The 25,785-nt window shown below is 51.4% G+C and overlaps 9 protein-coding genes and 1 non-coding gene across 10 annotated transcripts; 2 read left to right on the top strand and 8 right to left on the bottom strand.

Moving 5' to 3' along the window:
* The first annotated feature begins 115 nt into the window (after positions 1-115).
* STEHIDRAFT_82798 (ARM repeat-containing protein) lies at positions 116-3,315 on the top strand. The gene is made up of 9 exons (XM_007306772.1): positions 116-386; positions 449-768; positions 828-1,153; positions 1,207-1,338; positions 1,389-1,473; positions 1,531-1,631; positions 1,693-2,024; positions 2,096-2,775; positions 2,850-3,315. The coding sequence occupies exons 1-8, from the start codon at positions 305-307 to the stop codon at positions 2,515-2,517; spliced, it is 1,800 nt and encodes a 599-aa protein (XP_007306834.1). The 5' UTR covers positions 116-304; the 3' UTR covers positions 2,518-2,775; positions 2,850-3,315.
* A 1,501-nt stretch (positions 3,316-4,816) lies between these two features.
* On the bottom strand, positions 4,817-6,701 carry STEHIDRAFT_123463 (uncharacterized protein). The gene is made up of 6 exons (XM_007306951.1): positions 6,663-6,701; positions 6,553-6,586; positions 6,464-6,495; positions 6,346-6,408; positions 6,032-6,289; positions 4,817-5,977 (listed from the first exon to the last, which is right to left on the bottom strand). The coding sequence occupies exons 5-6, from the start codon at positions 6,213-6,215 to the stop codon at positions 4,908-4,910; spliced, it is 1,254 nt and encodes a 417-aa protein (XP_007307013.1). The 5' UTR covers positions 6,216-6,289; positions 6,346-6,408; positions 6,464-6,495; positions 6,553-6,586; positions 6,663-6,701; the 3' UTR covers positions 4,817-4,907.
* A 132-nt stretch (positions 6,702-6,833) lies between these two features.
* Positions 6,834-6,906, top strand: STEHIDRAFT_t215. The gene has a single exon. It is a non-coding gene; the product is annotated as a tRNA-Asp (tRNA).
* Positions 6,907-7,167: 261 nt separating this feature from the next.
* On the bottom strand, positions 7,168-8,701 carry STEHIDRAFT_82795 (YIF1-domain-containing protein; the record flags this gene model as incomplete). Its single annotated transcript, XM_007306771.1, has 5 exons — positions 7,168-7,453; positions 7,563-7,659; positions 7,745-7,958; positions 8,037-8,235; positions 8,315-8,701. 5 exons carry the CDS (start codon positions 8,696-8,698, stop codon positions 7,301-7,303), a joined length of 1,047 nt encoding a protein of 348 aa, XP_007306833.1. The 3' UTR covers positions 7,168-7,300.
* Positions 8,702-9,287: 586 nt separating this feature from the next.
* Positions 9,288-10,910, bottom strand: STEHIDRAFT_82793 (uncharacterized protein). Its single transcript, XM_007306770.1, has 5 exons — positions 10,815-10,910; positions 10,402-10,745; positions 9,919-10,299; positions 9,635-9,830; positions 9,288-9,546 (listed from the first exon to the last, which is right to left on the bottom strand). Exons 1-5 carry the CDS (start codon positions 10,887-10,889, stop codon positions 9,529-9,531), a joined length of 1,014 nt encoding a protein of 337 aa, XP_007306832.1. The 5' UTR covers positions 10,890-10,910; the 3' UTR covers positions 9,288-9,528.
* A 1,863-nt stretch (positions 10,911-12,773) lies between these two features.
* Positions 12,774-14,756, bottom strand: STEHIDRAFT_61773 (sphingolipid C9-methyltransferase; the record flags this gene model as incomplete). Its single annotated transcript, XM_007306686.1, has 6 exons — positions 12,774-13,146; positions 13,199-13,323; positions 13,388-13,751; positions 13,814-13,835; positions 13,899-14,051; positions 14,351-14,756. The coding sequence occupies 6 exons, from the start codon at positions 14,754-14,756 to the stop codon at positions 12,774-12,776; spliced, it is 1,443 nt and encodes a 480-aa protein (XP_007306748.1).
* A 496-nt stretch (positions 14,757-15,252) lies between these two features.
* STEHIDRAFT_159505 (uncharacterized protein) lies at positions 15,253-16,300 on the bottom strand (the record flags this gene model as incomplete). Its single annotated transcript, XM_007306950.1, has 2 exons — positions 15,253-15,273; positions 15,332-16,300. The coding sequence occupies 2 exons, from the start codon at positions 16,298-16,300 to the stop codon at positions 15,253-15,255; spliced, it is 990 nt and encodes a 329-aa protein (XP_007307012.1).
* A 295-nt stretch (positions 16,301-16,595) lies between these two features.
* Positions 16,596-17,886, bottom strand: STEHIDRAFT_140887 (uncharacterized protein; the record flags this gene model as incomplete). Its single annotated transcript, XM_007306949.1, has 2 exons — positions 16,596-16,859; positions 16,927-17,886. The coding sequence occupies one exon, from the start codon at positions 17,884-17,886 to the stop codon at positions 17,083-17,085; it is 804 nt and encodes a 267-aa protein (XP_007307011.1). The 3' UTR covers positions 16,596-16,859; positions 16,927-17,082.
* Positions 17,887-18,439: 553 nt separating this feature from the next.
* On the bottom strand, positions 18,440-19,906 carry STEHIDRAFT_100911 (GroES-like protein). Its single transcript, XM_007306948.1, has 4 exons — positions 19,567-19,906; positions 19,430-19,511; positions 19,157-19,355; positions 18,440-19,071 (listed from the first exon to the last, which is right to left on the bottom strand). Exons 1-4 carry the CDS (start codon positions 19,824-19,826, stop codon positions 18,527-18,529), a joined length of 1,086 nt encoding a protein of 361 aa, XP_007307010.1. The 5' UTR covers positions 19,827-19,906; the 3' UTR covers positions 18,440-18,526.
* A 326-nt stretch (positions 19,907-20,232) lies between these two features.
* On the bottom strand, positions 20,233-25,607 carry STEHIDRAFT_123458 (Nrap protein). Its single transcript, XM_007306947.1, has 12 exons — positions 25,472-25,607; positions 25,119-25,418; positions 24,307-24,735; positions 24,035-24,227; positions 23,347-23,946; positions 23,190-23,245; positions 23,024-23,131; positions 22,841-22,965; positions 21,066-22,776; positions 20,789-20,995; positions 20,595-20,732; positions 20,233-20,510 (listed from the first exon to the last, which is right to left on the bottom strand). Exons 1-12 carry the CDS (start codon positions 25,529-25,531, stop codon positions 20,403-20,405), a joined length of 4,035 nt encoding a protein of 1,344 aa, XP_007307009.1. The 5' UTR covers positions 25,532-25,607; the 3' UTR covers positions 20,233-20,402.
* Between the last annotated feature and the right edge of the window lie 178 nt (positions 25,608-25,785).

The following is a 25,785-nucleotide window of genomic DNA, read 5'->3' as shown; positions in this document are numbered from 1 at the left end:
AGCATTTTCTCCGTGGCAAAGACTGTAGCTCTTGCACATTCTCCCTTTCCCTACAACTTCTCGTCTACCGTTCCTTCAAATAATCCACTTCATCCCTATGCCGGCTCCCAACTCAAAGAACTTCAAAAAGCGACCAGCTCAATCTCAAGCAGGTCCTGCCGCAAAAAAGGCCCACATCGCAGCGGCCAAGTCGGATCCTGCACCTAAAAAACGCGCACGGCCTGTCGTACCTGTAGAAGAAAGCGAAGCCTCCGAAGACGACTCGGATACTGGAGACGATGTTCTGGGAGAAGGAGATGTAGACATGGAGGATGCTGATGCTGAGATGGACGTCGACAAAGGACTGGGAGGGGAAGCCGAACAGAAACAGGTCAAGGATCCGAACGGTAAGTCAACTGCCACACTATACTTCTTCAGATGTATAATGAATTGTCTTTGGTTCTCAAAGCCGCGAGGGAATCTCACAAAGCCCAGAAGGTGCTCCACGAGCAACGAAAAGCTCAAAAACCCCACTCCGAACTCCTTACTTCAGCAAAGAGCACCTGGGCACTCGCCCGCCAGAAAGAAATCCCCAAACCGGAACGCGAGAAGCATATCAAAGCTCTCATGAATGTCATTAGAGGGAAGGTCCAGGAGATCGTGTTCAAGCACGATGCGAGCAGGATAGTCCAGACAGCGGTCAAGCATGGGAATCAGTCGCAAAGAGACGAGATCGCGGTAGAGCTGAAGGGAAGGTACAAGGAGCTCGCGCAGAACAAATATTCTAAGGTGCGTGGATCTCATCGGGTCGCATGCGCTCAATATTATTGACTGTTCATCGTTAACAGTTCTTAGTGACGAAGCTCATCAAGCTATGCCCTACACACCGGTTGTCCATTCTCACCGAGTTCCAGTCTAGCGTTATCCGCCTTCTACTTCATCGTGAAGCCTCTGGGGTTATCGCAGACTCTTTTGAACTCCATGCAAATGCGTATGAGCGCGCAATTCTCCTTCGTGATTTCTATGGACGAGAGACCGCTCTGTTCTCAATCACCACAGGTAGTGAACAGGATAAGGAGAAATCGAGGAAGGGTTTGAAGGGTGTCTTGGAGGGAGCGGATCTCGAGAGACGGAAACGAGTGCTTGCGGCATTGAAAGAGAACCTCGTGACCATGTGCGTTGGATTGAATCCCTAACTGAAATATGCGCTGACAGGTTCATTTGTAGATTCAATAATCCGGACAAGGGTTCCCTGAGATGGGCCATTGTGCATCGTGCTCTTTTGGAGTACCTCATGGAGATCAACGAAATCCCGGACGAGGCTGAACGGGATAAGCTCAGGCATGAGATATTAGAGAGGTAAGCGCATACTCTTCTTCACTGTGAGTCTAACCTTTGATATGAATTAGTTGTGAGGACAATCTGGCGGATATGGTCCACACAAAGGACGGAAGCCGGGCTGTCCGAGAGTTCTTGGTTCAGGGGACCGCCAAGGTCGGTTCAGAAGCTACTATCGTTAAGTTACTCGACCATCCTGACACGTTTTCACAGGACCGAAAACAAATTGTGAAAAATATGAAAGAACATGCACGCAAAATGGCCCAAGACGATTCTGCGCAGCTTGCTCTTTTTACGGCTCTCGATGTGATCGAGTACGTTATCCTCTTCTTGTCGTTCGGGACCTGGCCAGCTGACGCATGCTCGCTCTTCCAGCGATACCAAAATGCTCGCCAAAACCCTCATACCTGCAATCACCCTCCATGCATCTGATCTCTATCAAAGTTCTCACGGATGCCGTTCATTACTCTACCCAATTATCCCCCGCTCGCGACGAACCCTCACACCAGCCATAATCGCAACACTAGCCGAAACAGACCCAATAAGGGCGAAGACGAGTAAGAAGGACGCGGACGTCAGAGCCGCGGAGGTCAGAGCTGCTGCTAGCGCGGATTTATTGGCATGGGTGGCGAAGGATGGGAAGATCGTCAGTCGGGATACAGCAGGGAGTTTGGTTGTTATGGAGGTAATGCTCGAGGCCGATGGAGGTTCGCTGATTAGTTTCTTCGACATCACATGGGCGATGTGGCGCTGACTCGCGCTCGATGGATCTCTGCAGATAAATCAGCAGCTACAGAATCTCTGCTTCAGTCTCTTATATCATCGTATCCGTCGTTAGACCCAACAAAGCCCCATCCAATCGACCTCCCTCACACATCGCGGCTTTACAAGACCCTTCTTCAAGGCGGGCACTTCTCTCACACCACGAAATCTATCGAGCCATGCCCTCGATGGTCAGCCAAAGACTTTGCAGAATCCTTCGTGCGCATCGTCGGGAAGGAGAGGACTCTGGAGATCGCGAAGGGCGGAGGGGCTTTCGTCGTCGCTGAACTGCTGGAGAGGATACGACTGGAGGGCAGTGAGGATGTGAAGGAGACTGTGAAGAGGTGGGTGGAGGGACTCGAACAAGGTCCAAGCGCTGGTGAGGGCGTGAAGGGGTGGAATGTCTTGGTCGAGAAGGTGAAAGCTTTGAGGAACTAGACTCTGCGGTACTTCGTCCCGCTTGATCAGATCGATGTCGGAAACGACTATGTTATTCTGTAGACCCCAGTTTCCAACAGGCAGACCTTCAGCGTTACCCCGTCGATCATGCCCAGATTAGTCGTGCGTGTGATATAATTTACAAAGCAACAGGGTTGAAGTATGGAGTCAAGGTCGCCTCATACATATCATCCAGCACAATCACTGCGTACAAGCCCAACATAGGGTGCCACGCAGGCCACATTGCTCTCCTCGGTACTATGGTGTATTCATTATATCCGAGTTAACGGTCAGCAAAGTCTATGATCCATTGCGAAGCTCGACAGACATACCCTATGAGGGACCGCACAGACTGACCGCCACAAGAACCATCATACTAGTCTTCATCAATGGCATCTTCGTCATCTTCGTCCTCAGCACCGATATCGTGATCAGTTGACAACTCTAACCCTTGATCGACCAATTGCATAAGCCCCGCATAATCCTGCGGGCTCTCCTTGTTCATTCTCTCTAAATCGTCGCGCAACATGTAAAGAGACTTCAACTGCGAGCAGCCGTGATCCCCTGGTCCATTGTCATCGGCTCCCCCAGAACCACTACCACCTTCGGGCCACGATCGTCTCTTCTTCAGCATCTCCAACAGCTTCTCATATCCCCACGAATGCGGTCCTTCGTGAAAACTTTTGAGCTCTCCCAGGCGCTGTGGACGCACAAGGAGCAGTCCCTCGAGACGCCGGTTCAGGTTCATCGGCTCTTGCCAGAGGTACATGAAGAGTACATCCCAATGAGCTAGGCGGCTGATATTCCTGAGCTCGAGCTGGACCAAGCGTGGCAATAATATGAGGAGGTCGGCGAGTTGATCCGTCTCAACCTGGGCGTCATTGAGGCCAAGGTGTCGAAGAGAGCTGTGGAAATGCAGCACGAAATCGGTGAAGACATCCCAGGCGTCTATATTCCATGGCTCTCCCCCCGTGTGTAAGGTGAGTGCATTTAAGTTAGGGAGGATGAGAGCCGGAGCGAATATGGCGATGACGTCGGGATCCATTTGAAGGTCGAGGGCCTCTAAGGAAGGTATGGTGGCTTGGTTGACGGTCGACACGATGGTTGTATGTTCATCGTCCCATGCGAGTCCGACGTCGAAGCTGAGTGTTAGAGAACGCAGGCAGGTGCAGGCGGTCATGGCGGAGACGAAAAAGTTCATGTCCAGGCGTTGCTCGACTGCGTCAACGCCCGTAGAAATCGACATCCAAAGATTGGTCAAGTTCGACCACGACAGGCTCCAGGAGTCATCGAGGATGGAGTGATTGAGACCGACAGAATGAAGGTTGGGGGCTGCCTTGAGAGCGTGCGTCAGGTTGTGGGAGACTGGGCCGCAACTATCAGAGATGTCGAATGACTTCAGGAGTGGGAAGAAGCTTTCATCGACTTCATCGAAAACGGTAAGACTTGAATTGTTGCGCTCAAAAAAGATCACGACGCTTTCCCATCGTCGTGCATGCTCGAGGAGCGCCGAGACAAGGGATCTGAGGAACGTAGGCGGCATACACTTCAGAACACGAACGTGAAGATGTATGGGGAGTGGGTGAGAGCATCTCAGCCAGCCCTTCACCGCGATGATGTATAGTCGCAAGGGCGCCCACTGTTTTGGAGGTTGTGGAAGCCACAGGTTTGTCCACAACTGTGGAGTCGACAACGCAGTGGCTCTCCACTTTCGGCAGACAAGCGTGAAGATGATGGGAGCGTGTTTGGGTCCGAGGCTCCGGCAGTAGCGGGAGTCCTTCATATACTTGATGAATATATGTGCCCATATCTCAGGCGGGACGCGATTGACCGACATTGATCGATAGCTGGGAGAAACTGTGATCCGTGGGGATGAGTGGTATGACCTTTGACAGAAAGATGAAGTGCATAAGGTATACCGACGTTGCCTATGATTTACGAGAGTCGGATGCGTTCTCTACCGGAGCAGCTAGGGGCCCGCGTCTTGGATTTCAGTATGGCGAGCCCTATACGAATTGAGCAATATTATTAGTCGCCAGATACATGGCATAACATGTTCTTTGGATAACAAGGCAACGTACAGACAATGAGTGCTGTAAGGTACACCGGTTTGAAGGACTGCCGCAAAAGCTGAAGAAAGCGCCTGCATTGTTTCTAGGCGACCGTCACGAAGTCATGTGAATGTGACGACTCGTGTCATCATACTTTATGCAGCTTTACGTAGTCCCCACAGTCAGGCATTGAAATGGCGAGACAGTCGTTCGCAGATACGCCACATCCAGGCCAACCGTTTACTATACACAGGAGCGAGGTACATGGCACTACACAGAAAGAGCTACTACAGTAACTTTCATCCTCCTATATCCTCGTCATGCTAATTGACCTCATTGTCACGACTCAGGACTGGTCGTCAACTTCAACCCTTGTTCAATCAATTGCATGAGCTTCGCATATTCCTCCGGGTTACCCTGTTCCATCCTCGTCGCGTCCTCACTAAGCAGATGTAACGACAATAACTGCGAACACTCCGATGCCCCACTACCAAGTTGCCCCGTTCGCCTCGATTTTACCATCTCTACCAATGCCTTATAACCCCACTCGCACGTATCTGATCTCCACGGACGGTCGATGATCAATTCTTCGAGAAGAATGTTCGGACACGTTTGAGAGCAAAGGTAGCGGAACAACATGTCCCAATACGTCAAATATTTCGTAGCGCTGAGACGGAGCCGGGCGAGGCGAGGGAATTTAGTGAGCAGCTCGATGAGTTGCTCCTCGTCTAACGGCATTTTGTATAGGCTGAGATCCTCAAGGGTACTGGAAAAGTGTTGTACGAATTCAACGAACCTCTCCCAACAATCGTAGCCCCACAGGTCATCGTCGACGTGAAAGGCGAGGAACCTCAAGTTCGGGAGGATGAGAGCTTTCGCGAATAGGGGAGTGATGCTGGTGAGGTCCATCTCCAGGACCAGGCTCTCCAATGAAGGTACAGTGGCCGATTTGGATGCGAGTATGATGTCCCGCTCGCCGACGACCCAATATCCGAAGCCGAAGCTGAGGCGCAACGAGCGCAGGCGGGTGCAGGTGGACATGGCGAAAACGAAAAATTCCATGTCAAGCCTTTGCTCGACCTGCTCCGAGCCAGCCTGTATCGACAGCACAATGGAGGACAAGTTCGACCACGGAAGAGTCCATGAATCGTCTAGAATTGCATGTCCGATGCTGACGGTATGAAGGTTAGGGGCAGCCTTGAGTGCCCGCGTCAGGCTATGGGAGACTGGGCCATAGCTGTCACGTATCTCGAACGACTTGAGTATTGGGAAGGAGGTCTCGCCTATGCCATCAAAGACGCTGAGGCTGGGATCCTGATCGCCAAAATATATGTAAACGCTCTCCCAACGATACGCGTGCTCCAGGAGCGCGGAACTATACGACTGCGAGGAAGACGTCGAGATGACCTCTAGATTGCGAACTTGAATATGTATCGGCAACGTCTGAGAGCATTTCAACCAACCCTTCACCGCGTTGATATACAATTGAAGGGCCCCAAGCTCTCTCGGAGGTCGTGGGAGCCAAAGGTTCGTCCACAGTTTTGCAGTCGATAACGCTGTGTCACGCCATTTTCGACAGACGAGGGTGAATAGGACTGGAGCATGTTTGGGGTCGTAGAGTTCTCCCGGTCCGTCTCGGTCATGCATGTGTTTGGTGAATATGTCTGCCCAAACTTCATGGGGAAGCCGGTCGACTGACATCAATCAATAGCGCGATGGAGCTAAAATCGTGAGGTGAGTAATACGGTCAATCGGAGGTCAATCAAGGTAAACCAACGTTGTGAATGATGTGTTCAGTTGTTGCAGACTCGGGTGTTATAGCGTCGGTCAGAGCGTGATACTTAAGGAACTAGGGATTAGTGGGGGATCAAATAGAAACCAGATTAGCTACTTACTGAAAAACGCGAAAAGGGACTTTGTGATCGACCTACGAACAATTAGATAGCATGTACAAGAGGCGATTGAAGAATGAGGAAGCAATCACTGATCGAGATCGATAGACCTTGCACAAAGGTCGACTAAGAAGAATCGACACGGATAATGTGGAATAACTTGGTAAGCATATCCCGAACGCATGAGTTCTGGAGGATTTACCGGCTAATGCGCACTTTGGTAAGTAAGTATCTGGTGGCTGTCAAGAGGAGCGGGAAAGGAAGGTCGGTCGATAGGCGCCCAGGCCACGAGATCACTTTTGAGTCTTGGGACGGTGGGTGGCGTTCCTCATGACACTGCATACATATAATGCTGGAAGGTCTTCCACATATGTCCCTGGTAGTATATCGGATTAGTACACGCGCCTGTCACGCGCGAGAGCGGGGTTCGACTCCCCGCCAGGGAGATTTTTCAGATTCGAACTAAATATTTTTCTTATTTCTTTTGACTTTATTTTACAGTCACAGTCCTTCTGCAATAATGTACTTCGGCTCCTTCTGGTACAACATCTCGTTAACACAGCATTCTCACGAGAAGTTGCTTTGCCCTCTAAATGAGGACACCCTCACCGTTCGGGGGCAACGACTCCTCCCATAGATTTACAGGAAAGAATGAGGCTATTGACATCCGTCCATCTCCTACACCCTCTGCCCCCTTTATCCACCCCTTCATACTCCTTGGACTAATGCCGCCAGCCCATCCTCTCCCGCTCCTATATATAAAGCGTTCAACGCGCCAACAGCTTGTAGAGTAGTGTATTTCAAAAGTACCGAGGCGGGAGAAATAGCTATACTAGTCGGTTACACTCGGACCAAAAGTCCCATATAAAATATCTGCGTGACGGCGACGATGAAGAGGAAAGTGATTCTGCGGGAACGTTGGGCGTGTGAGACGGTGCCGACGGCTGGTGGGGCTGATGCGTCTGGGAGGACGACGGAACGGAGTGAGCGGAGCTGTTTGGTCATGAGTGCGGGGTGGGCGACCAGGATAACCGACCAGGAATACAAGTAACGTGAATGGTGAATATATAACTTGAATATTGAGGCAGGTTGGGAGACGTACGAGGAAGAAAGCGTTTGCTAAGAAGGCGTAGAGGAATGTCACGCTCCAAATTGTCCGGCCTGGGTTTAGTAGGCCGATGATTATGGTCAAGATCACACTATAGAAAGTATTATTAGCGAACCCAGTATAACGATGGGTGATACACGGGCATAATGGTCGGATATATAGGAAGCGATACATACCCAACGAACTTGTAGCCACCATATGCGACTGCGTCGACCACCGGCGCAGTGTTCTGTATTCCAAGCAGATAACAACCGCCCTTCAGGACGCAAAAGTCGAGCAACATGATGAGAAGTGCAGTGGACGCTGTGATTCCGAGGATTTCAGGGTCGAAGCGGGACTGCAGGCCGGAGTGAAGAGCGGCGAGAAGAATATATGTGACGAAAGCCATTGCTATACACACCGAGTAAATATAGTCAGTCCGGTGGTCTAAGCGCATTATATGTGCAAAAAGAAGGGAAACAAACGTACTAGGAATGTAGAGGTCTGGCGAATTTATATCATCTCGTGGTGGCTGAAACTCGGAAAGACCTTGTTCTGACCGACGTAGTTTTCGATTCCAAGGACGATGTCGCCACGGGAAGAGGAGCAGTCGGAGTTTACGGATGACATACGAGTTGGAGACGTTGAATTGATATTTCAGTTGTGTTGTGGGCAATATCCCGCCGAGCTGTACCAAGCGTTCGGTTCAACACCCCTGCAGCACTCATAACACGCGAAAGTACAAAGAATAAGAAACCAAAACGCACATTTTTCTGCATGTACTGCTGGCCCACATTCACTGCATTCTGTCCTAACTGCATCCCCAACTGCGCCGTCGCGCCATCAATCCCCCAGGACGAGAAGTCCGGCACACCATGTCCAGGCGCGGGTTGTGCCCCCGGGTGCATCGTCCCCTGCACCTGCGGTTGAAATTGTGGATATCCAGAAGCAGCAGCGGCAGCCGCCATTCCAACTGCCGAAGGATGATTTATATTAGCCTGCGAATGAGAGCCAGCTGCAGGCGGGGAAGACGTGTAACGCTGGTATCCCTGTGGGGAAACGGGCGTGGCTGGTGGTTCTGGGATGAAGGCTGGATGAGTAGGTACCGGGTGTTGGAGTGGTGGGGGTGAACGAGAATAGTAGTTCGCCATTTGGGTATGCGGAGGTGAGGGGGGTGCTGGCGTTTTGGACGTGTAAAGTTAAAGGTGGTTGGAGGAGCGGCGCCGCGCAGTGCTTGAAACGTGGCACGCGAGTCTTTGTGTGGCACCCCGACGCCACTCACCAAACTTGAAGGTTCTATTGCCGACCCTACACAAGGACTCTATCTAATGGAGAGTCAGACCGATATTCAACATATCCAACAGAGTTATTGATTCTGCACTTCCACCTGACCTCTGTGTCGCACAAGAGCCATTCGTGTCTGGGCTACACGATTGCTCGGACCATATATTATACGATGAACGAAGGTCTCTGTCTAGTAAGTATGTAGCGAGAGCAGCTTGGGTATACACATATATGTACCACGTGTGGTTGAGTAATAAGTTACAGGCGCAAACTGAGATGCCAGCATGTCATACATCACTTGGTAGAAATAGAATCGAGAGCAGTGTCGTAGAATGTGGATGAGATTGGGATGAGATGCTTGGCGGTAATAATGTGAGGCTGTAGTAATCGTGTGTAATGCCCGTGAGAGGAAGGGAGAATAGGTGGATATGGGGTGGGTGTAAGTATAGTATATGTGGTCAAGAAGAGGACCGGGAAAATGAGAGCGTTGAGAGCGGTAGCGACTCAGAAGGCGGTAGAGGTACGAATCGTGATCTGATACCAAGAGTGTTGCAGACTCGGAGGTTCCAGTTCCACACTGGGAAATATTGGGAAGGGTTATTGGCACATCAGAAAGCCACCGCGCAATATTTCGCCCATGGCTAGGAGTCGGTGGTGCCACACAAGCATGTCGGTACGCCGCCGCACAGATTATAGTTCACGACCAGTCCAGTCCCTATGTCAGCGAATAAACTCTGTCAGTAAATCATCGTGTATACACATCTAGCACCGCATATTATAGCGAAGAGAAAAGGCCACTCAACTGGTTGACATTCTCCACCATCCCAAGTCCACACCCTGTCCGCCTCACCAACGATCATTTTCGCTCGATGCATTCCGTCCCCCATCTCCACCTTTTCGATCCACCACTTAACGAGCCAATGCCTAGTGATGTATTTGTACCAGACAAAGTAGGACCATTCGTACGATGTGATCACACGAGGGTTCATGTATATCTCTCTGTGCATCGGTAAAAAAGAATTAAGACAGTCAGCCAAGCACCACAGCAAAGACGAGGGGGAGAAGCAAGATAAAAAAGGATACGCACTGCATATCGTAAACCCTCCTTAGATCATACGGTAGATTGAAACTCTCACTCCCAAAACACTCCCTCCGTCCACTCGCCCTAAACCTCAGCTCCGGCATCTCAACCGGTGCCATTCCCTTCTTCACTCTTCCTTCCTGTACCCACGGATGACTCTCCGGAACCTCAAAATTTGCTGGCACCGTCGACAGGGCGCCCGACTTGCGCGAGGATGGAGGGAGGAAAGGATCGGGACGGAAAGAGACGATACCGTTCCAGCAGGTGAAGACCGGTGCAGGTTCGTCTTTCATGATGGCATTCATGCCGGTATCCTCGAGGAGGTATGGCCATTGAGAGGAGACAAGATGGCCGAGACGATCACGGGTCACCCAGGCGTCGTGTAGGCTGATATAGAACCGGCGCGAAACGGACAATACGTTAGTCCGTCGAGTCAAGATATCAGGGTGTAGAATGGAGAGGGGGCAGAAGGAAGTGGAAAATGCGTACCCCCAATAGGCCAGATCGGTACCACACGCCATGTCGTAGTTCCCATCCCGGGTATTCAACAATTCGACGACGCCCTCCGCTGTTACGAACACATCATTGCTGAACACCACGCGGTCAAAATCGGGCTGATTGATGAGTGGCTCCATAACGCGATTTCGAACGGCGGAGAGGAACTCGATCCGAGGCAGAGAGGTAGACATGGATTTAGGACGGGCGATGGACGTGTCGTTGGTAAGGATCCGGCGGGAGACGTTCATTGTGGATAGTTGTGAGTCAAACGCGCGGAGCAGGGAGGGCGTGGAATCATCGGAGTTGGACTCGACGATGGAGATGTAGACGTTGTCCTGAATTTTGATGATGTTTTAGTCTACGGTTGCGGTGTCCCAATGAGGAAGGCAGTGGAAAGAACGCACCGTCCCCAGGTACCGGATGACCTTGGTGATTTCCTGGGTCCAGAATGGGACGACACGTTCGTTATTGTAAAACATGGCTGCGATGAGTACCTTCTCTTCTTAATCATAGGGTCATGAGCTCTTGGATAACGGAAAGAGAGAAAAACGGGGATGTATACCTCCAGTCCCATAGCCTTCCGCTCTGGGCCTTGCCACAGCCGCCTCGATATCCTTCTTGAATCTGTTATCCGACCGCTGCTCGTATGTCTCCGCCACATACAACCCCCCAATCATGATCGCCACATACACGCCCATCCAAACCTTCCACCTTATCTCGCCTAACCCCAACCGCCCCACCGTCACGCCCAATGCCAAGCCTCGGTGCTGCGGCAGAGACTGCTGAGGGAACGCCACCCTAGCAGGTGATTCCGGATCCATATCCAACACGACCTCGTACTCTCCTCTACTCGATGCGCTCTCCAGCCATGGATAGACCCTCTCCGTCTTTTTCACGACCTCTCGAGAATACCGATGGCATACGAATGAAGCAAGCATTATGCATATCATCAATGCAGACCAAGTTGGGAGTGCGGCCATACTGAGAACAAGCCACGTTCGTGCTGTAGGCCAAGCGGGAGCCCAAGCCCCATTGCCGACTTTGTGAAGCCAGTATAGATGGTATGAGCGATATGTGAGGAATAGGATGGAAAGAGACAATAGTGCATGGATGTATCGCAGGATCGATGGTGATTTTGAAGTTAGTGTGAACGCGAGTTTGCGGGCTAGGAGCTGCAACCTTGTTCGAGAGACTATAGACATGTGTGGTTGAATCGCGAAGGGGAGCCCGCCAGGCGAACTGGCGTGGAACTCGATGAGTTCGAATCCGTGATAGTTAGCACTGGCGGGGCGAGATACGCTGCGATGAAATAGTAGAGATGTTGATGGAGCCAGAAGGGGAAAAGGAAAGGGAGATGGGCGAGGACTAGCCGGGGATTAGGGACGATTGTGGTGGTGGTGGAAAAGAAACAAACAGAGGAAGAAAATGTGCGCGACGTGCTCATACCCAGCTCGTTGCAATTGGATCGTCCATTCTGTATAGTCTATGGGGCCGGCTATATTACAGCCCTGCGGAAGGAGGTGACTGCGCTCCGATCCATCGTATCATGTTCCAAAGGATCTTGACCCAAGTTTTACCTCCGAAAAGCAATCTGTTAAGCCGAGGGCGCCATAGACATGGCTGGATAAGGAGACAACTGTGCGCAATACACAACTTAGGTTGATATCGGCATAGCGAACAGACTGGAAGCTCGCTGAAGGATGTCTCCGTGAGAAAGTAATGAAAGCCGTCGACGAAAAAGCGGAGCGGAGACCTGGCGAATACGTCACGAAACACGGGAAGCCGTATCCTCGGACCAGCGCCTAATCACGATCAGGGGCCGCCGGAGAGACTTTTCGGGCGACGAATCGTGCACTGTGCAGTGTGGCACCTCCGAAAATATCATAACAGGTTCGCGGACTGGCAGTGGCCCTGATTCCAAACATTCTGAGCATCTCTGGAGATTCGTTGCGCCAACAGCCCACAACCACCTCACGGACGCTACCAAACGGACAGGCGATCAAAGCGTCCAGATACGCATCCATTTTTAAACAATTAAAACCAAACTCCTCATTACGAGCGTGCAAGCATGCTGACTTTTCTACGAGCGTCAGTAAAAAACAATATTCGTAACGTAAAAACGTGTAGGGTATGGTGTCCCGCGCGCAAGCGCGAGCGAAAACGAAAGCTCTATCTTCGTATTGCCAAGGCTTCTCATCATCAGGGATGATGCTGTTGAAGTATGGAGATGCTTTTAGAGCACAGGCCTAACGTGAACGAGAAAAATATGGTTCAGTATCAGATGACACCAAACGGACCATAGCAACGCGAGAAAGGCAATAGAGCGTGAAATAGGCAGGAGGAAGGAAGAGAGCACGGAGCACTCACTCGATAGTCCTTTCGGGCGTAACATGGATCCCTTTATGGTTCTTCAACCCAAGGATCCTAGGGTACGCGTTCAAGTTCTTGTGCAGCGTGAACTGGAAAGCAGCGCTTGTTCCCTGCCTGGCGGCGATGACACTCCAACCGAGGAAGAACACCCAGATCCTGTACCATCTATCGCCGTACTTCTCGACAACCTTCTCCTTGTTCGAGACCCAGTTGTTGTACCAGTGCCAGATGGTGGCGGAGTAGTGGACACCGATGACATCGACGGACTTGATCTCCCAGCCGCAACGCTCGAGGTGAGTCGTCACCCAGCCGAGGGAGGCAGATGCGTCGGCGCCGGGGAAAATGTACTTGTTCATGAAAAGACCCCTTCGAACACAAGTCAATACGTGGCGGACAAGCGGAGGGCATGAAAGCGTACCAGATCAGATCTTCATATTGCCAGCAGTTACGGAGGCCAGCGACTTGGAACACAAAGACACCATCGTCATCAAGGAGGTCATAAACTTGGCGTAAAAACGTGTCATAACGACGGACACCAACATGCTACAGTAGAGAACACGCCGTTCAGTTGTGAGTCAACACAAGAACGCACAACGAAGCGACGCACCTCAGCCATCTCCAGACTGACGATCTTAGAGTACGTAGCCGGGCCACCAGGAATGTCCCTATAGTCACAGCAGACGATCTTAGCACGCTCGGGATCGCCACCGTTAGACACAATCCTGTCGTTTCCGAACTGCGTCTGCTTCTTAGCGAGGGTGACACCGGTGACCTTACAACCGTAGTTTTTGTGCGCGAAAGCCGAGAGGGTACCCCAACCGCAGCCGATGTCGAGCAAGTGGTCATCAGGTTGGAGGTCGAGCTTCTCGCAGACGACGGTGAGTTTGTTGTCCTGGAGCTGTTCAAGAGACTGAGGTTCCGTGAGGGAGGTAGCGATACCGGAAGTGTAAACCATGCGGGGACCGAGGAACCTATTAGCCACGTGATACGTGAGCGAGAGCAGTTGATATCCAAATAGCACCGGAAAATATACCATTCGTAGAAGTCGTCGCCTCCTACATGTGAAATGGATGAGCTATTGGTGGACACAAAATCTTATACAGTGAATATATACGTACTGTCGTAGTGGTCCCGAACCTGCTCTTCATCTTGGCCTTGCGAATGCACGATAATTTCCGGGATCATTTTGAAGAGGACATATTTGAAGAGCTCGGGGGTCATGACGAACTTGGCCCAGTCGTGGCGAGCCTCCAGAATGTCCAAAACATCACCTGCGTGCAAGGCGAAGAATCCATCAGTTGAAAGTTGCACACAGACAAAACACGAGAGTTGATGAAACGGGTGTATCCGGCGAAGACCGAGGTCTTATAACAGGATGGTACGACGCGTCGACCAGTCCCATCCGTGACCTATACGCGTTTTTCGAGTAGAAACTGAAAGAGAGGGTGGACTCTTTGATTTACGCGACTGTTGAAGACCGCATAACCCGAAAAGTATCGCACAGAAGCGCGCGCGTCGAAACGACCACCAACCCCCACAAGCACTACAAGCACAAGCAGAGAAAACGCACCGTTGAAGTCAATCTTGCCATCAAAGTAAGCATCATGCATGATCTGCATTGGGATCTTCTCCTTTCCATGGTACTTCGCCTTCAACTCCGGGTCGTGAATCGTAATGTACTCCTCAATGTCCTTCCCAGGCAACGCGACCTTCTCGTTCTTCCTCGGGCCATACATACTCATCAACGTCCAGTATGCGATCGTGACTGGCACACCCAAGACGAGCACAAGGAACAGATAGGTCTTGAAGCCGCCCCTATTAACGAGGGGGAGCATACGCTTGACGAACCATGGGACTCCGAGGACGAGGGCGGCGAGGTGGATGTTGTTGAAAGAGCCGTTGCCCTCCGCAATAGAGATAAGAGTAGGGTTTTTGTAGATGGGAGTATTGGTGAGGCCTTTCGGTGTGGAAGACATGGCCGACGACGAGGTCGATGAGCAACAACGGGTCTGTTGTTGCCAGCAGTCACCGTTGGGGTGAAGAATATTTGGACGCGCTTTTTATGTCGCGTCGATCCGGGTTTGCCCTTATTTGGTGGTCAACTTACGTGGTTCGCGCGTTCTATGGAAGGCCGCGAAGCTAAATACATACGTGTCAATTTCTGGGGGTGGCCTGGCGTGGCATGATTTCTTGCGGTATACTCGGGTGTGTCGTGGTTACTTGGCAGCAGAAGGCTATGAACGTCGATACTTCGCTATGTACGTTGACGAAAGATATACCTGACCTAAGTATCTTGAACGCTGGTAACTCATAGCGTTCGGAAGAGAGAAAGCAAAAGTACAGAACAAAATCAAAACATCTTGGGAACATCTAAGCAGAGGTTGAATGAAGGAGAACAGGACGCCGATGTAAATTCGACACTGCGGCGAACGAGTCCAAGAAAAATGGAGAGTCCTTGGTACTAGTGTCATATCAATTCTGTGGCCCAGCGATCTGGTATGGCACGTGCGTCAGCATTGTCACAAACGACATGGAATAGAGTCGACCGCACCTCGTCAACTACTCTCTCGACTTCTTCAGCGAGTAGCTGTCGAAACTTCGTCATGCCCTGCCCAAAAGACGAACCAGAGTGTTTGCATTTGGCTGCAGACCAGCGGGGAACCTGCTCTTCCCACTCCAGATCATCGGTCAACCAGGAGCCATGCGGGCGACTCCTGAGTCCGACCCCAGCCTGTGTCAGGAACGCCCACAGAATGGGAGGTGCGAACCAGTCCCATCCAGAGTTTTTAGAGGAGATGGTATCCTTGACATAGCAATCATCGAGTCCGTCAGGGCGGCCGTAAGTATGACATTTCCAACGCAAGGTGTTGAAACACTGGTCGAGCCAGGTCCTGCTTTGAGTAACGGCGGCGGCGGCAATTCCACAGTCGTCTCGGTACTTCAACAGAGCAAAATACTGTTCGCAGGTAATCCCAGAGAGTCCGTCAGAGAAGGTCAAAAGGGGATGTCGGAGGCTCGCGCGTGCAGCTTTAGTCGCGACCTCACGCAGTCCAAAGCGAACGGCGATAGTGTATACTCCGATTGGGTCGGTGTCCATAATCTTCCAAAGCTCCTCTTCGCCAACGCCCTCCAGTGCCTCGATCTGGTATTTTCGGGACGCGACGAGGACTGCACGTATATGATTAAGTCTGGTTATCCTGGGCGAGCGTACAGGGTAGCAAGATCTGAGGATGAAGTCGAGGATCTCAGAGTCTTCGGTGAGTGGGATTACGAGGATTCCGTCGCGATATACATCGCCAGTGAAAGTATCCGGTGAATGCGTGGACGGCTGAGGCAGGGTGAACATGTCTTTGAAGAATGGAGATGCGATCGAAAGGATAGCTTTGAGGGCACGAAAGTCCACGCCATCGCTAGAGCGAAATATGACGTCTGCGCTGGCATCGTTGAAGGGAAACGGTGCATCGCGAATAGAGGACATCGATGATGCTTTGCCGGAGATGAGGGAAGATGGGAGTGCCATGCTGGCCACGCGTGAGGTTCGTCGAGCTTGATGTGTCCGAAGCTAGCAGAAGATGGCCAGACAACTCTGTGACCGAGCGTAAGGTGTAGTCCTGCTTATCTTGATCAATGTAGAGAGTACCTGGTTTTTGATTCGGTCAACAGGATCGTAGAGAGGTACGATGGGTGTAAGTCACAAAGAATCTTTCCCAGCGCTGACTCGGAGCATCTCGGTCTTTACCGATTGCGACGACGCCACAGCGACCAAGAGCGCAAATGTGGCGATTGAGCCAATTTTACTCTCATCATTTCGGTCTCAATTGATTGCACATTTGAAAGGGAGGAACGCAAACTTGGAGAGTAAAGATAACATGGCTAAATAACAGGACTATCTGGATAGCACAAAGTTAGAACACGAAAATAGATGACAAGAGCGTGACTTGGGAACATGGGAAATTTCATGCCGATACGACTGGTTCGGCAGGCAGTGACTTTGGAGATCACAAAAAAAGAAACAAATATTTTGCTGAACGGGGTTGGCTTTGTGACTGAGCATTTGTTCAATGTTGGGGCAGGGGAACCTACAAATACCGCATGACCAAGCATTAGCATCTGCTCGTTGCGTTGGGCTATCGCGAAAACACGTACTGCATCGACTGCTCTTTCGACCGCTTGCGCAAAAATTCTGCGAAACTTGTCCATCCCGTCCGAGAGTTGTTTTCCCCCTCCATACGGATGGGCACATTTCCTTGACTTCCATTGGGTCACGGCACTGTCCCAATCTAGATCCTCGACCAACCATGCTCAGAAGGAACGATCCCTGAGCCCAATCCCTGCACGCGCGAGGAAATCCCATAGAAAGTCAGGCGCGCTCCACACTCGCCCGCCGTTGACTATGGCTTTGTCTCTCATGTAACAATCGCATGATGAAGAAGCGTTTTGCCAAAGGCTATTGGGACAGGGTTCGAACCAGGCCCTGCTTTCCGCCACGGCAGTGGCTGCGATAGCACAATCGTCTCGATACTTCAATAGTCGGAAGTATTGTGGTATAGAGACATTCATAAGTGGTTCGGAATACGTTAGGACCGGATAATGGACGGTCCTACGAGCGGCTTTGTCTGCAACATCGTGCAAACCGAACCGAAGAGCGATAGCGTACACGCCCACAGGGTCATCCGAAATAGCAGCCTCCAGTGCGCTTTCTGCGACCCCTTCAAACACCTCTATCTGATATTTTCGCGCAGCGATAAGGATTTTGGGTAGATCATTTATCCCGTTGATCTTGGGCGATCGAACAGGATAGCAAGATCGGAGGATGAAGTCGAGGGTCAGAGCGTCCTCAGTGAATGGTATGACGAGCAAGCCGTCGCGATATTCATCACCGGGGGATTGTGGTACTTCATCGGTAGAAGGCTGGGGGAGACTAAACATGTCTTTGAAGAGTGGAGAGGCGAGGGAGAGGATAGTCTTGAAGACGCGAAAGTCCACGTTGTCGCTGGCGCGAAGGATGATGTCCGCCTTTGCGTCGTCAAAGGGGGGTTCTGCGTTACGAACAGGGGGCATTGGTGGCATCACTCGGGAGAGGGCAAATGCAAGTGCCTGCGACATGGCAGTAGGTAAAATTGAGTACTAGTGGGGGATCTCGAAGATCAGCCAAGATCGGTCGACGAGGTTTGAACGTAGAACGGCGACCGACGTAGTAATGTCTCTGGTCGTAAGACCGTGTTTAACGGGACCTGAGCTTGTATAAGATTCTCAGATAAAAGATGAGCATGTCGGGTCGTCCAACTGTACTTACCGTGTTTCAGCCAAGTGAAGGGAGGAGGAGCAAACGATCTCTCATGTTTGACGACAGAGAGTCAGAGACATGCCTTTTATAGCGGAGACTCAATTTAACGGGTCCAGCCGCTAACGGGCGCCAACTGGAACGCCACGAAGTCATTGCTCTAGCCTTGACTTTTGCCAGTGATGTTATAGACACTAAGCAGTATAAAAAATGTTGTATAATAACAACGAATGAAGAAGGGCTAAGACAGTGTGAGTCTTTGTTCGGACCAATAAATCCACCTCGAGGGCCACTGTGTACTAACTCGACTGTGTGACCAGAGCACAGTGTATATGGACCTGACGTCGCCCTTATAATGCCCAGAGACGCGGTGGTCAGAAATAGACGAAGATTATAGCTGGATAAACGAGGTAGAGTAAGTACAACGCGGTGCTGTCATAAGACAACCTCTCCACCCAAGCATCATTGCGGTGTATCTCCAATTCTTGCGACAAGTTTTCCTCCACTAACTTTATGAGCCATCAGCTTCCGCATGCCATCTGCAATGCCGTTCAATCCTCCTGGAAGAAGCTCCACCCTACTAGGCTTGATGTCCCCAGCTCTCACCATATTCTCCAGTGAAGCAAACATACTCTTTCCAAGACGGGTATCTCCGCCAACCTCATCGTTGTATACACTCCCGTACGGAGTGACAACCCTTTTCCCATCTTTTCCCTCTACGCCGGGTGTTCCTACGGAAGATTGTGGAAGCGCGAGAATCAACTTACCGCCTGGTGCAAGGATCGACCAGGAAGCCCTTTGTGAGTTGCTATCACTGACACAGTCGAATATCACCTTCACCGGACCGTTTGTAATGGAGGAAACTGCTTTCACAAAAGCAGGCCCGTAAGGAGTTGTGTGGTAGTCGATGACATGCGTGGCACCTGCTGCTTTGCAATATTGGATGTTGTGTGAGGAGGAAGTAGTGATGATTGGGTCGAACCCGGACATTTTCGCCAGCTGGATTGCTGCGTAATCAATCGGGTCAGTGAGTTAGGTGAGGTCGTATGCGCAACAGTAAATACGAAACCACGTCAGGATGAGATTACTCACCAGATTGCCCCACACCTGACGAGCCACCTAGTACGACGATAGGCTCATTTTGATACTTGTTCCTGCCACCTTCTTCCCATGGGGCAACGAGACCTGCACCTCCGTTATTTCTCTTGAGCACTCCGTACAAGCCTATGGCTGCGGTGGAGAGGACAAGTGGGATCGTCGAAGCTTCCTCGAATGTGACATTAGAAGGAATCTACTTTCGCCATAGCAGAATAAGCCTCGTCAAAATCTCGGTATGTGGTCAGTCTAGTAAACGTGACGGCTCACCTTGCTTGTTACGGCTGGATCGGCGATCGCATATTCTGCCAAGGTATGCATTTCTGTTCTGAAGGTATCTCCTGCGAACATGCTTCACGTCTGAGGTCGTCAGGCCTATGGCAAGAGCGAATCACCAAAGTACTTACACCTTGTCTCCTTTAGTAAAGTTCTTAACATTCGCGCCGACTTCCTCTACGACGCCTGCCCCGTCATGTCCAAACACAGCAGGATACGAATGGACCTCAAACCCTGTGAACGCCATATAAGGATCTACAGGGTTCAAGGCTGCCGAATGGATTTTAACCAGCAGTTGATCCTTGCCAGGCGTAGGTATCGGGAGAGTGCCAACTGTGGGGCCAGAGAATCTTGATTTGGCCATAAACGCCCTTTGCAAAGGACCAGCCATGGGATCTGATGAGTTTGGCGTGAAGAAGTCGATGAGTGGGGAGAGGGAATGCAGCACTTCAAAGGGAAAGGTGCGGAGACGATACATATCGTGCGAGCTACACAACTCGGTTTATTACTTATGCGTCATATTCATGAAGATTCGGACTTGGGTGGGTCTTCTTCTGTCTTCTTTGTGTCTGCATTCCTCCAGAGTCTCTGCGGCCGCGTCGATGACGCACTGACCTTGAAACATCGACAACACCGCCTTCGCACCCTTCTCACAACCTGTGTGGCACGAAATTCGCCACATAGATAGGCGCCTGTGCCGAAACACTCGACAAGGTCAATAGTGCTCTTGTGTAGCGGCACCTATGTTGAGAGTCTTTCTTGGACTACAGTAGAGGATGAGAGCCGAGTCAAAATATAGCATAACTATTAAAACGGAAGACGGGCGGTTCACTACGCAGAAATATGTGCCACATATGATTGCGACGATCATCTGGGAGATGCAAATAATGATACTAGACAGCAGAGGAGGATGATGTGCGACCACTGAAAGCAAATAGCATACAGCAACAACCAAAGAGCGACACCTTCATTCATTCAGAACCAGACCAGCGCCCATCCTCGCGATTTCCGTTAGCACTCCAGCCTCATTGACGACCACTTCCCAATGGTTGGAATTCTTTGCCTTTTCGCCACCCTAAAGTAAATAGAGAAAGACAAGACAGAGGAAGAAGGCATCAGTCTCGATAGATTTCTAACTCATATTGGAAAAAACCCTCACTTTTGGGACAGGACGGCTTGAAAAATGGCTCATGACCTTGAACGGATGAGCCTCTTTCAGTTTTGGCTCCCACACTGCTCCAATGCGATCGCCACCCAACGGATCATGGAAGATCTTCAAGGTGTGCTCGTAGACGCGCTATACCGACCATTCAAACTCGAGCTTGACGAATGGTTAGACAGTGAGATACGTACCTTGAGATCATCGGCGAACATCTGCACGGGGTCAAAACCCGGTCGTAGTGGCCGTTTGACATCATCCTGGATCGTAAGATTGGCGTACCGGCCTTTGTGGCCCCAGATATTCGGGTCTGCGGCTACGTTCTGGAAATATCGAGGAAGGACGGCCGGGTCAAGTTGAACGATGAAGTCGTAATCGTCCGTAGGGTGAACAAATAGTGCCTGGTATTCAACCCAGAACCTCAGTAAACCATGACCGTCTCACCAACCATTGAACGAAGGATATACGTACCTTCACGTCTAATGGCCCCGACTCCATTGCCCTCAACCGATCCCACGTCGCCTTCGCTATTTGTCTAACCCTCAGTGCAGACACCAAGTCCGGCTCATGAGCGGTCCACATCTTCCCGTCCACATCAAACGCCGTGTTCAACCTCCAGACTCCCTTGGTGACGCCTTTCCCTAGAACGCCCCCGTCACCCGCCTCGGTCCCCTCCTCGTATATAGACACCTCAAGCGGGCCAGTCTCCCACTCCCACTCCATCAACAGCCTCACAACCCTGGCGAAGCCTCTCTCCCTACTCCCCGGCACATCGTCGGCTTCTTTCGCTGAGGGAGACCCGACCCCAAGAAAAACACTAGCGCAAAGAATTTCGACCGCCTCTTCGCTGATATGGCATCGTAGCAGCCAATGCGCCGCCAGCCACCTCTTCACCAACCTCACCGTCCCAGGATACGCGGAGAACCTATGACAAAGCGCCATGACGGCTCTATGGTGTCTCGGTGCATGAACGAACCTCCTGGTATAGACTTCCCTCGCCTCCGTCGCTTCTCTGACCAACCGCGCTTTCTCCGCCTCGTCTTGTGGTCCTTGCAACTTCTTCAACGCTGGTGGTTCACGATCGTGGATGATCCGGTCCAGGAGCAGCGCCTCGCGATCATGCCAGATCCTGAACACGAAACACCACCCCTCCTTCAACACCACCTCCAGCCTCGCCTCATCTACTATCCCTCCTTCCGTGCCTCCGTTACCGGAACCATCACCAACGATAACTCTCGCCACACTCCCCTTCACGTTCCCCATGAGACCATTTGCCATCGTCTCAAAAAACGCAAGCTTCATCTTCTGTATCGCCCTCAACTCATCCGGCCACCTCGCGCTCTTCTCGAACTCGACAACGACCTCTACTGTCGGCACATAGCTCATGCACTCCTTCACTTTCCCCGAATTCGCCATCAACGCAGCAGGCGGCAAAGCGATGGGCACGAATGCGCTCGTATGGCGTAGATACTCCGATATCGGCGAGACGTTCAGCACCGAAAGCACGAGCTGGTCGTCCATCCCTTTCAGCACCTTGACAAAGTCGTCTAGCGCCGCGCTTACGGCCTTAGAACCAGCCGTCATCCCCATCGCCGCGTACGTGGTGGAGACCGACTCTGGCAACCTCAGTATCGAGTCGAAATCGCTCTGCGAGGTCTGGATATGCGATGACTCTGTGATTCCGAAGTGGAGCGATAGAATGTGTCGGACGATGCGCGTTGGTATGTGGGCTTTGTCGTCTGCGGTCTTGATCTCCCAGACCACGGACTCGACGATACGGCCGTCTTTGAACCGTCTGAGCTCAGACTTGTCGCCCCAGAAATCGCGGAATTCGTCGATTTCATTCTGGGCTGGTGTTTTTTCTTGGGTGTTTGCATCGGTGATGGATTCGTCAGTGGAAGAGAGAGCAGGTCCGTGGTCGACTAGCCGGAAGGCATGTTCGGTGTTGAAGATGAGGCCAATGGTGATGGTCGTAGGAGTTGTGGGCTGAGCGGCTGAGAGGTCGCGGAGTTGGGTGGGTGATTCGGATGAAGGGGTGAGAATGGCGAGGGCACGAATACGTTGATCGAGGGCACGGTGAAGGTACGATGAGATAGAGGATAAAAGAGCTGCCGAATGCGATCCATGCTCCAGGGTCGAATGCAACGATGGCTTCCGAACCTTGACGGCGGAGAGATCCACGCTATAGAAGTAGAGCAATATGATGAGTCCATCGCTGCAAAACGGCAACAGGGACTAATAACTACCGGATGACGGCGTCAAAGCGGCTGGCCAGATCCCTGTGGTCTTTAAGGAAAACCTCTGGGAAGGAATCGTTCTGCGCCAAGCCGCTGTCCAAAGCGTGAAGCGTGACTTTGGCATCGTGTTTCAACTGCGTGAATCGTCGAATCAATAACGCACCACAAGCTTCGACGAAAGCGACGGCTTACCATCTCAAGCGACGAAAGAGGTACACCGGCCAGCAAGTTGACATAACTCGACGAGTCCACAAAGACAGGCCCAACTGATAAGTGAATGGCATACTCCTCTGGCTGGAACTACGACGCAGAGTCAGCATCGGAGTGGCCAATTGGTGAAACCTTCGAATCCACTCACCCGATGCCCAGAGCCACCTTTTACGAACACCATCTCCTTCTGGACATCCCACCTTGCTGTAACACACAAACCAGCCCAGTCAATATCGATCCAAAGTTAGGAAATGCACCTCCGTCCGCTGTTTGTGAGGTGGGGCAAGGGCTGAAAACAAACATACCAAGAAAATCCAAGGCAGCCTTGAACAGCTGATACGAACTCAATCCTCTCCCCATCGCCCTCCCCTTCCCTCCAAACGCTCCGCCTCCTTTTCCTCCTTTCACTTTCCCATCCTTATCCACCCTAACTACATCGAACCCACTCGCGATTCCCTGGACAAGCGCAGCCCACCAAGCGCCCCTGCCTGCGAAACCGAGCACGCACATCGCGTCATTTTCTACACCCGTACCACTGCCGTCCTTTTTGATCGTTTTCACAGGAGAAGAGGCACCACCATCATACCCTCTCTGGTTCGCCCACACCCTCAGGAGCGCGATCCCGTCCATAAACCCAGACACCTCTTTTGTCAGTTCGTGGTTCTTGAGGAGGTGTTCTTTGGGGGTGTATGACAGTAGAAGGGCAGAGTTGTAGAGCGGTGTGGGAAGGTGGGCTGGTACAGTGGCGTCGACGGCTGGGGTGGAATTTGGGTTCGGGGTGATGCGGAGGTTGCTTCGGGTTGGTGCAAGACGGGAGAGGATGGCCGACATGGGGTTCGTCGCGGGGAGGAAGGGGAAGAGTCGGACTTGGGCATTCAAAGACGTGAAGTCTGTCGGAGAGCCATCTGCATCCAGACCCAGAAAGAGCCACACGCAAAATACCAGTGAGCAGGAAGCTAGTTCGTGTGAGAAGTTGAAAGGGAAGAAATTTACCGGCTCCGGGACGCAGGATTAATGTAGTATGACGTGGATCACCGTTCGTAGACTCGTAACACACGTCTACGTTCAGCCTATCTTTCTTCGAGGAGGAGGCAGAGTCGACGATGTGGCGTGCGATGACGGCGAGGTAGTAAGCACGTTTATGGAAGAATCGACCATTCAAGTAGTCTTTCTCTTGGAATAAATCCTAGAAAGCGAAAATACCAGTTGGTCGCGCCGGAGATTAAACAGAAAGGAAACAGGTCCAGCAGGGAAATAAAACTTACAGCGGGCATCTCAAGTGCCACATCCACCGTCCAAGGCTTCTTGTCCTTCGCCTTCACCCCTGTCTTCGTCGCCCAGGAGCCCGTGAGAACGATATTTGACGGGGGTTCAAACGCAAGTTTGTACGCTGCGTCCGCTGGTGGCATGGGCAGAGGGAATGGTACAGCAACGGTGATAGCTTCAGTGACGTTCTGTGCGTTTCCTTGCTCGGTGGATTTTCGGGCTTTTGATTTTGATTTGCCTTTAGTGTCTTTTGATGTTGAGGCAGATATGGAGGAGGAGGGTGTGACGACGGAGCGAGCTGCTTCGTGTGGGAGTTGTGGGGCGACGGAAGGAAGGGAGGAGAGAAACGTGTGGAGCTCGAGGAGGAAGCGTTCGAGAGGTGCTGTTCGGGATTGTTTTGGGCGAATGGTAGGGAGGAGAGCATCGATCTAGAATAACCGAAGTATGATGTCAAAATATGTTTGAGGCGACGAGGTCAAGAAAAGAGGTGAAAAACATGGGCTTTCTAAGGAAGACCAGTATGGCGTAGTCGTGTGTGGGATGTATCCTTTTGGTTGATACCAAATGAAAGGGCAAGAGCACAATATCACAGTCGAAAGTAAGCCCTTTTGACTCTGTGAGCCACCACGAACATGTAGTAAGCAAGGGGATTCAGTGGGTACTTTGCATCCCGAAGTGGCCAGAGCGTCCATTCAAGGAGATGATTCGCCATACCGTACTCCGTCTTTGAGTAAAAACCAATACACTCTCCGAGTCCGTGGCTGCTGGCACATACTACGATGTCAATTGAGAAATCAGAGATGGAACGCACTCTAAGCTTGAAGGTATTCGACTTGTAGAGGTCAGTGGCCTCCTTGATCGCTCGAACTTCCTCGCCCGTCGGTGGTTTCTTCGGTTTTCCTCCACCGCCACTGGGCCCAGATATCGGGGCGTCAGTACCAGAGTCTCCAAGTCCGTTCCATTCATCTTCCTCCTCTTCCTCTGAGCCCACTTCCTCTTCCTCGTCCTCTTCCTCTAACCAGTCCAAGTCCAAGTCCATGGGGGCGTTTAGGGTGTCCTGAGCATTGTCGTTAGCGTATGAGATATCCGTGTCTTCGGATCTTTGTCTTTTCTAGTAGACATGATGTCAGCTACAATTTCTCCAATTGTAACAGAGACACGCACTTTATTGGACGGTGCATCTCCTGCGGCGTTCCTCTTTCTCTTCAAGACGGCTGCCACCATAGCAATTGACGTGATTTATTTTTTTACTAGTCAGCCTTGAGATAAAAAGTCTGTTAGATTGTCGACAGAATAAACAGAGTAGAGTGGCCAAAGGACGAGGCAAGAGAACGTTGAAGACAAGTCCAGAGGATGATCTCTGTTCACAAAATTCAGATCTTATCTTATCAGACAACAAGCGCTCCCATGAGGTGGCGCCACGCGCGGCCACATCCGAACTTGTTCTTGATCAAAACCTGGCACCAGCTTGAGCGGCC

This window comes from Stereum hirsutum, assembly GCF_000264905.1.
Source record: "Stereum hirsutum FP-91666 SS1 unplaced genomic scaffold STEHIscaffold_12, whole genome shotgun sequence".
Classification (NCBI taxonomy): domain Eukaryota; kingdom Fungi; phylum Basidiomycota; class Agaricomycetes; order Russulales; family Stereaceae; genus Stereum; species Stereum hirsutum.
The sequence above is the reverse complement of the archived record's forward strand: the minus strand, read 5'-3'. Positions and strand labels throughout refer to the sequence as shown.